Source organism: Pseudomyrmex gracilis, unplaced genomic scaffold, assembly GCF_002006095.1.
Source record: "Pseudomyrmex gracilis isolate BER0280 unplaced genomic scaffold, ASM200609v1 scaffold_21, whole genome shotgun sequence".
In the NCBI taxonomy this organism is placed as follows: Eukaryota; Metazoa; Arthropoda; class Insecta; order Hymenoptera; family Formicidae; genus Pseudomyrmex; species Pseudomyrmex gracilis.
In genome coordinates, this window is record NW_018020605.1 from 1,165,892 (window position 1) to 1,174,810 (window position 8,919).

Below are 8,919 nucleotides of genomic sequence, written 5' to 3' on the forward strand. Positions count from 1 at the left end.
AGTTGAAGAGCAGCTTCATGGAGATTTTGCGGAAATGACGGATCACGCGAGTTTGGCGACAGGAAGGGAAACAAATGGGAACAACGGTGGTCAAGCGCGGCCGGATATTTTTCAACAGCTGCAATGGCCGAGTGCGCGAATTGTTGATCGAATACTGGGACTTATGGACGCCGATGTTGCTGATATAGTGGGGTATTGTTAACCCGGCACAATGACCGTGTTTAGCAACATCGACCGGCTGGTCGCGTTCGATTGTTCGTATCACTCCCGCCGTTTTGTTCGCTATTGCGTTATCGTCGACAAGTTGGTTGAGAACGATATTTAACCCTTTAAATCTGATTGTCCGATTTGAAGTTTTTTTCTTTATTTGATCCGTGCAATATATATACGTAGAGAAACCGATATTTATTTCATTGTCTTTCGTGTTCTAAATTCTCTTATTTTGAACATATATAGGTACTCGTGAGAGTAATACTTTTAAGTAGAATAATAAAAAAAAAAATGAGGTTGGACTCGCTTTTTAAAAATTTAATGGTACAATAAAAATGTGAAAATATGTATATTATACGTACAAACGTAATCGATATATGAACTTTGTTGTTGAACTTTGATTGAATATTACGAGAAAAATTTATATAAAAATTCCAAGTGCTCAATATTAATAGATATTTCAACTTTCACAACTTGTGTTAAACTTTTATTCCAAGTTGTTTTTTAATTGTCAAGATAAAGATCGTGCGTGATCTGCATATCGATCCTTCAGCGAGAGACCGAGCAAAATCATTAAACCATCGATAAAGCAACACAGCTTTTTGTCCTTCGACATACTTATAAAGAAGTAGCATACCCTCTAAAAGAAATACGAGAAGGAGTCCCTGTTTTGATTAGGCAATGTCAAAGCAAACTGGCTCTCTCTTCGGGCTAAACTTGACCTCTCTTTTCCGCTCTTTCTCTCTCGCGTGTTCGGTCTCACCTTTTCGGTTTTACTGCCGTTTTATAACCGTTTGTTTGTCGCGGCGAGGCGAGACAGGAGCGATTACCACGCGGTCACGTTCCGCGCGACGGAACGCTACAGCGGACCATAGTCGTGACTGGAAGCTCCTCCCGTTTCGTATGTTCTTTTGTACTCGAAACATTTACGTATGTACGATCAGTAATTGTTCTACAATATTTCGCACTTTCTTTAGTCAACAACCTATATAAAATGTCTATATAGTTCTTTTATCTGATTGTAGTAATTAATTAATTGTAGCAGTGTATATAGTGACATTTTATTAACTTTGATAAATTTATTTGTAAACACATATATTAAACTATATATCGGATCGGAAAATGTGTATATATATAAACACATAAGTATATATGCGGGACATTGTCTTGTGTGTAGAAAAATCTTGAAAATTAAGACCTAGACACTATGTAAGACACTTTGGAATCCCGTCGTGCGAGCAACGGCTTCATATTTTAGCGTTGCCACGAGGCATAAATGTTTACGTTAAAGCTGACCCGCCGTCGCACAATATTACCCTTTACCGACGACTGACGTTACGTGCACGAGCGCGGGGGCCCTTCGCTGGTTGCCCTCGTAGCCTGCCACGACGGTGCGATACCCGGCTCGTAAAAATTCCTTCTCTTTCTCTCTCTTCTTTCTCCCTTACACTCATCCGCGTCAAACGATTGGCAAGAAAACAAAATAATATACAGCTCCTTTCGCACACGAATAAGTCAATCGAGAGAGAACTGTGTCGGAAGCATGTTTATCGAAGTCTGAAATTAATTAATTCAACTCTGAAATAAAACCGATTTCAGACTGTATTGCACAAATTTAATGTTTCTATAAAATGTAATATAATATATATAAAATAGCAAATCGAATGATGTACAGTAACTCGCATTTACTCTAGACATATAAGACTAAAATTGTTTGTTTCACCAACTCCAATTAATTTGATCGAGTAATTAATTCAACGGAATTATAAAGTTTATTATTACATTTGTATGATATATTATTTATTTGTGCTTATATGTATTAAAATTAATGTAAATAAAATTAATGTAAATATTAAGCTTGTACATGTATATTCACTCACATACACTCACACATGATTAATTTATTAAGTCATATTATACATACGTGAACTTGATACCTAATGCGAGACACTCTCTTGATTTTCCTGTTTACAGCGTATAGCTTTATTGTAAGTGTATTATGTGTAAAACAACTGCAAAACGTATATATCATTTAAGATCGTTATAATAAAATTGTTGAGTTACACAGCCGTCGATAATCTAACGCTGTCAATTGCGATGTAATCTTCGGAGGTTTCTTCCTCCGCAATTTCGAGTATGGAGCGTCATCTGACGAAGTCCGAAGAAAGCAACATTTACCGGCCTAGCTGTTTTCTCGTTCGCCGTAACCTATAAAAAGCTGAGAAAATACGAGCGCTCAATTCTGCCAGAGCTTGTTGAACCGTTGAACGCAAAATTCACAGGTTTTAAAATGGACGACGATAGTGATCAGGAAACCACGATCGAGGACGACTATTACACGTTCCTGAATATCTCCCGGAATGTGAGAAAACTACGATCTAATTACAGTGGTCTCGTAATTTTACCCGGTTCAAGGGGTAGAGATCGACTCCGAGCCCTCCACGTGACACCTTCTTGTTAACGCTGACGTAACATACCCGACTGTGACAAACAACTCTTCAGTTTTTTTACAGCTGATGCAAATTTCCAATGAAATTTGTGAATTAAGTGTTTAGAAATACAATGTCAGCGTTTTCAAATATATACTTTATTTTCTATTTTCTTTTCGTTCTCTATCTTTTTAAGCCTAAATTTTGTGTGAAAAATGGTTATATTATTACAGAATGTTTCTACAGATAAATCCATAAATTTTGCATTATATGTGCAAATAAATACTTATGTATATTATATATATTATTATTTTATAAATTAATCTTTCTTGGTCTCTTTCATAAAATCTTTATGCATGATGCAAGTGATGAAACAATTGTGTACACCATTTTTTTCTGAATAACTTTTGCTTTTTATATTTCAGGCCAATCCAGAAGATATTAGCAATGCATATCGTAGACAAAGTAGGCTTTACCATCCTGACAAACATACTAATCCAGTCCTTAAAAAGGAAGCGGAAGTTCTTTTTAATCGTACTAAAAAGGCTTATGAGGGTAAAGTACAAGTTTTAATTGATGTATATGTTAAGGTTTATTTCCCAAAAAATTCAAATATATGTTACATGTATTATATTTTTTATACTTACTGTATAATTGTGTAGAATCTCAAAGGTACTTGATATTGTAGTGTTGAGCGATCCACATAAAAGAGCCATTTATGACTCGCTGGGAATTCGTGGACTAGAAACAGAAGGATGGGAAATTGTACAGCGTACAAAAACACCTCAAGAGATTCGAGAGGAGTATGAAAGACTGGCAAGAGAGAGGGAAGAGAGAAGGTTACAACAAAATACCAATCCTAAAGGCTCTGTAACGGTAAACATCAATGCCACCGATATGTTCAGTAAATATGATGAAGATTACAATGATGGGTAAGATAGATTAAGTCTAAGCTATGATGATAAAATAATCGAATTTAATCATGTATAATTATTAATGTTATTGAATTGATTAATTTGTAAGTTTTTAATTCGTAATATTTAAATAAAGCTTTTGCTTTCAGCAACGGGTTGTTCTCGCGTGTTGAAGTCAGCGGAATGTCATTCACGCAATCCATCGAAGCACCACTCACTTTAAGAGATACTGTGACTATGTCTGGTCAACTCGGAACTCAAAACGGCACAGGTTCCGGATCAATTAATATCTCGGCAAAACGATTAATATCTTCGAAAGGCTGGGTGGAAGCCGAAGTAGGGGCTGGCAATGGCCCAACATTTTCCCTCAAGGGATTTCGCACATTAACGAAACGACTGTTTTGCAATGGAGCAACAATATTTCAATTTTCGTCACATGGCGTGAAAGTTGGTTATGTAGGAAGTAGGTTCGCACAATCATACACACTTGTGAACACAATGACATTCTACATTTAGGAGTAAAATATATATTATTTTTTCAAAGATATTTAAATTGTTTTAAAAAAAATAACAAGATAAATTTTTTCACAGCTCTTGCTATGCAGTTAGATAAGCACACAGTAGGATATCTCACGTATAGAGCTGGCATTCAGGATGCTATGAGCACCATGATCGTAAGAGATACATCTCGATCGTATACGGCTCTCTCTATACACTTTGGGCTTTTACACTCTTTTGCTAGTCTTAATTATACTTATAAAATGGAAGAGAAGCAACTCCAGCTTCGTGGTAGCGTTAAGTTAGTATTGTGAAACAACACTTTGTAGTGTAATCTTAAAAGTTTTTCATAATCGAGTTTTTATAATTCTTTTATATATATCTACAGAGTTGGAACGTTTGGTGTATTTCTCGAGTATGGTGCGGAAAAAAAAGTTACCAAACATAGTTCAATCTCGGCAGCTGTACGCGTCGGAGTGCCAACTGGTGTTACGTTAAAAATCAGATTAAGTCGCGCCTCGCAGGCATACACGTTTCCCATTCACCTCTGCGACGAGATTCTTCCGGCTCCCATCTTTTACGCAACTGTAGCACCGATAATTACTTGGACGGTTGTTAAGAAACTTGTTATCGATCCTGTTGTGAAGGAGCGAAAGGAACGTGAAAAGGAAAAGCAGAGAGAGCTGAACAAATCCAGGATGCTGGAGAAACAAAGAGAAGCCAAAGCCGCCACCGAATTAATGAAAGAAACCGTTAGCAGAATAAGAGCTGAGGAAGAATCTAAGAAAGGATTGATTATTACTAAAGCTCTGTACGGTCGGTTCGTTTATCCTCAACAAGATCGAGGTGTCGCGGAGGAAAGCGGGCATAGGGATGAAGTGATAGACGTAACGATTCCTTTGCAGTGTTTAGTTAAGGATTCGAAATTAATTCTTCACAAAGCATCTAAGGTATTTTCTTCTAAACTTTTATATAATTTTAATTATTAATTATTGAATCATACAAACGAGATTTATACGATAAACTTTTTTACCTAAAAATTATGTAAAATTTCCAAAATACAACTTGAAATATTAATAATTAAACGTTGCTACTACAGAGCCAACTGCCCGGATTTTACGATCCATGTGTGGGAGAAGATAAACAGCTTTTGGTACAATATCTCTTCCATACTCAAACGCATGAATGTCTCATTCGAGATGATGCAGCTCTCAGGATACCAGTCTCATGTAAGGATTTACTGGTGGTTTAAAAACAAATTTAACTTATATACTAATAATTATTCAATAATATAGTTTTTTTATCGCTATTTCTATATGTATTTGCGCATATATTTCAGCACATAAAGTAAACACCACCTGACATATGCATTCAACATCAAAACCATCCCGCAGTCGTCACAGTTCCCATCAATGATGAACGTTACTTCAACATAGATTCCTATAGGTTTTACTTTTAAAAACGGGAAATATTAAGTGTTCATATACATATTGATCTTTATGCTTTGTACATTGATAGTATTTTCAGTATAAAATGATATAGATTATTTAAAATACGTGTTGTGTTTGGAGTTAAATATTCTGTAAACAAAAATACATTATAGCTTAGTTATACCAAAAAAATATCTAATATTATATGTATATTATATGTATGTTATATATACAAACATACATGAACATGGATATGTGTATATATACATTTTTACATCCATGTACATATATATTGTGTATATGTACATAATATACATGATATATTATATATTATGTCATATGTATTGTCACACATATAATATACATGACACATATTCATGAGATTCAAATTGTTAAATTTTGTTAGCTGCAATCATGCAGGTTTTGCTTATTAAATTTCAGAAGATAGTTTGAAATGAATAAATCCAAACACATCTGTTGCCTGTGTAAGAAGTGTAATGACGTAAACCTATAAAAACAAAACAAAATAGATAACTACATTATAAAAAGATCGAAATCATTTTGTAGTTGCACGAAAATTATGGATAGATACTGGTTTATGACCGCATAGTTTGATGCAAAGTGCATTTTATTGCAGATATGAGAAAGAACGTTTGTTAATTATTTGAATCTATTATCTATATCTATACCAATGGTATTGAAGTATTCTAGTGTATCACAATACAAATTTACTTGTACAAAATAAAAATCATTTTGAAAGGAAGAACGTGTATACGTATATAAGAAAACATGATTTTGAGTGTCTGTTATATGCGTGCATGTATGTGTACATATACAGTATACTTTTAAAATAAACCGAGTCTACTAAGTTTATAATAGATTTCCATGAAGAAATTATAAAAACAAAGTAGTTAAAATATTGAATTTCTTCTATGTTACATTACATATTTTTAATCCTAATTTACATCGTCTAAATATCTTGTAATAATATGCCGATGCTGCAACGTCATAATAAACTTGTATGTATGTACATATGTGCAATATTTTACATGACAGATTACAAATGTTTGGAAATATTAAATCAAGAGTATAAATACAAATGTCATAATAAAAGAATTAGTTTATTAATTTTTTCAATAGATTCAAATCATTGTCTTTTTCCTTTATTTGAGACAACGGAGTCCAGGAGCGATCATTTTCTAATCTGAAAGAGCCTTTGTAGCTTTGCAACATTCCAGAATCACCCCATTCCTATATACATTAACATAAGCAGATGCTAAGTACAAAAGTTACATATTTAATGTAATTAATGCATGTATGAAACATGTAATACTTACCTCTGGACTAAGCATAGAAAAATAAAATTGGCCTGATTTTCGTTTGTATAAGTGATATATATGACCAGGTTTTTTTACAAAATTACATGCTACATGATGTAATTTCTTATTTCGTTCTGCTTCCAGCAAGATACTCTCAGCTTGTTTTTGCAAACATTTAATTTGTTCTGCTATTACTTGTAACTTACCACAAGCATTGGTTTTTATACAGTTATCTGCCTATAAACATAAAACATTTACATAATATACTCTTTAAAAAGACAACTTATTTAGACATAGTATCATGTACGTGTGTTCCTCTATATAATCTACAATCTTATAGTAATTTTTAAATCTTTCATTTTATTACCATTTCAATTTCTGCTGCCAATGCCATTAAATCATATCGTGTGGATTTAGCTACAGCAGTTGGGTCAATTAATGGTATACCTTGTGGTATATTATTTTGTTCTACTAAGACAACTGTTGTAATGAAAACCATTGTTATAGTCTTATAATACAATACATACATGTATAATCACATATATATACATAAAACTATAAAGTCTTGTAAAGTAATACCTTTATCCATAGTATGCAAATTATCTATTGCATCCATGTCACTTTCCATTGTGTAAGATTGTAGAGAAATACTTGTTTTGCAACTCAAACTGTATACACATATAGCACGTACATGCTCGAAGTTTTTGCATCTGTATATCTTTGACGTCTCTGAGGCTGCGTTCCGGAATGTTATTCAAAACACCACTCGCACTTTATCGCTCATTAGAAATAAAACTGAATAAAACAGAGAGAAGACTGAGAGCGGCCAGGCCTATAAGAGAATGTGTAATCGCTTTTCCGTCCTGTAAATCAGCGCAATGTCCATGGCTGGTGCACATTGGCAACTACATGGCCATGTCCACGAACGACTTGTCGGTACGTATGTTATGTTCAAACGTGGACATGGTTCTATTCCGTGCTATGTCCACAATTGCGCGGTTTTTAAAATGTGTCAATTAACTTGTATTACTAATTAGTAGAAATATGTAATGCATCTTGATGTGTTTTATTATTATCAATAATATTATTACTTTTTTCGAGACTGTAAATCTTCACGTTTTTAAAGACACATGACTAAAGTAAAGTCACGTGTTGTTTTCCCTTTTCTCCATGTCACGTGACGTTACTTTAGTTACGTGTCTTTAAAAAGATGAAGATTTACAGTCGTGAAAAAAGTACATAATATTATTGATAATAATAAAACACATCAAGATGCATTACATATTTCTATTAATTAGTAATATGAGTTAACTGATACAATTTAAAAACCGCACGGTTGTAGACATAACACGGAATAGAACCATATCCACGTATGAACATAACATACGTACCGATAAGTTGTTCGTGGACATGGCTACGTAGGTGCCAATGTGCACCAGCCATGAACATTGCGCTGGCTTATAGAACGAAAAAGCGATTACACATTCTCCTATACTCTTGGCCACTCTCAGTTTTCTCTCTGTTACAACATACTGTGGATGGCACATTGCACAAAATTGTTATTGCGACTTATTGATTGTAGCTATTTCGATTATCGATAGATCTACAGCAATCAACGCGATGAAATCAAAACAATTCGAGTTACAAAACTTCAACAGTTTCAAAGATATCGGAGTGATTTTTATCGTTTTGGATATTTTTGACGACTTTATTTTTTTGAATGTCTATAATAAGAGAGAAAACAAAGTGACAAATACTTTTCGTTCTGAAATGATTCCGACAGTTTTATTATACAATAATAGCGCTTCAGATAATCGATCTCGAAAATTCATACAAATCTAAACATCCGAATACTTAAAAATCATTTTTGATAAGAAAATTAAATAGATTATTTAAATATATATATATATATAATATATATAAAATACTTATAAGTTAAACTGTATCTTTTTTATACAAAGATATAATAATTACAATCAAGGATCCGGACCGGACTGAAACCGAAACCGATAACCGGACCGTAACCGTTATTTTAGTCAAACCGAAACTGAAAACCGGCCCGAAATATTATGTAGACTAATGGACCGGAACCGTAACCGAACCGAAAACTATTTCCGAT

The 8,919-nt window shown here is 33.8% G+C and overlaps 2 protein-coding genes across 2 annotated transcripts; one reads left to right on the forward strand and one right to left on the reverse strand.

Annotated features, from left to right (window-relative positions):
• Nucleotides 1-2,396: 2,396 nt before the first annotated feature.
• LOC109851829 (dnaJ homolog subfamily C member 11) lies at nucleotides 2,397-5,708 on the forward strand. Its single transcript, XM_020422303.1, has 8 exons — nucleotides 2,397-2,572; nucleotides 3,065-3,194; nucleotides 3,328-3,571; nucleotides 3,703-4,016; nucleotides 4,145-4,352; nucleotides 4,440-5,001; nucleotides 5,151-5,280; nucleotides 5,391-5,708. Exons 1-8 carry the CDS (start codon nucleotides 2,501-2,503, stop codon nucleotides 5,411-5,413), a joined length of 1,683 nt encoding a protein of 560 aa, XP_020277892.1. The 5' UTR covers nucleotides 2,397-2,500; the 3' UTR covers nucleotides 5,414-5,708.
• A 681-nt stretch (nucleotides 5,709-6,389) lies between these two features.
• Nucleotides 6,390-7,652, reverse strand: LOC109851834 (uncharacterized protein C1orf50 homolog). The gene is made up of 4 exons (XM_020422310.1): nucleotides 7,380-7,652; nucleotides 7,168-7,280; nucleotides 6,819-7,037; nucleotides 6,390-6,732 (listed from the first exon to the last, which is right to left on the reverse strand). The coding sequence occupies exons 1-4, from the start codon at nucleotides 7,426-7,428 to the stop codon at nucleotides 6,598-6,600; spliced, it is 516 nt and encodes a 171-aa protein (XP_020277899.1). The 5' UTR covers nucleotides 7,429-7,652; the 3' UTR covers nucleotides 6,390-6,597.
• Nucleotides 7,653-8,919: the final 1,267 nt, after the last annotated feature.

Coding starts and splice junctions, on each gene's coding strand:
- LOC109851829 (XM_020422303.1), top strand. CDS start 2,501: ATGGACGACGATAGTGATCAGGAAACCACGATCGAGGACGACTATTAC. Junction 2,573..3,064: donor TCCTGAATATCTCCCGGAAT/GTGAGAAAACTA, acceptor TTTATATTTCAG/GCCAATCCAGAAGATATTAG. Junction 3,195..3,327: donor TACTAAAAAGGCTTATGAGG/GTAAAGTACAAG, acceptor TTGATATTGTAG/TGTTGAGCGATCCACATAAA.
- LOC109851834 (XM_020422310.1), bottom strand. CDS start 7,428: ATGGAAAGTGACATGGATGCAATAGATAATTTGCATACTATGGATAAA. Junction 7,281..7,379: donor TTTGCATACTATGGATAAAG/GTATTACTTTAC, acceptor TCATTACAACAG/TTGTCTTAGTAGAACAAAAT. Junction 7,038..7,167: donor TGGCAGCAGAAATTGAAATG/GTAATAAAATGA, acceptor TTATGTTTATAG/GCAGATAACTGTATAAAAAC.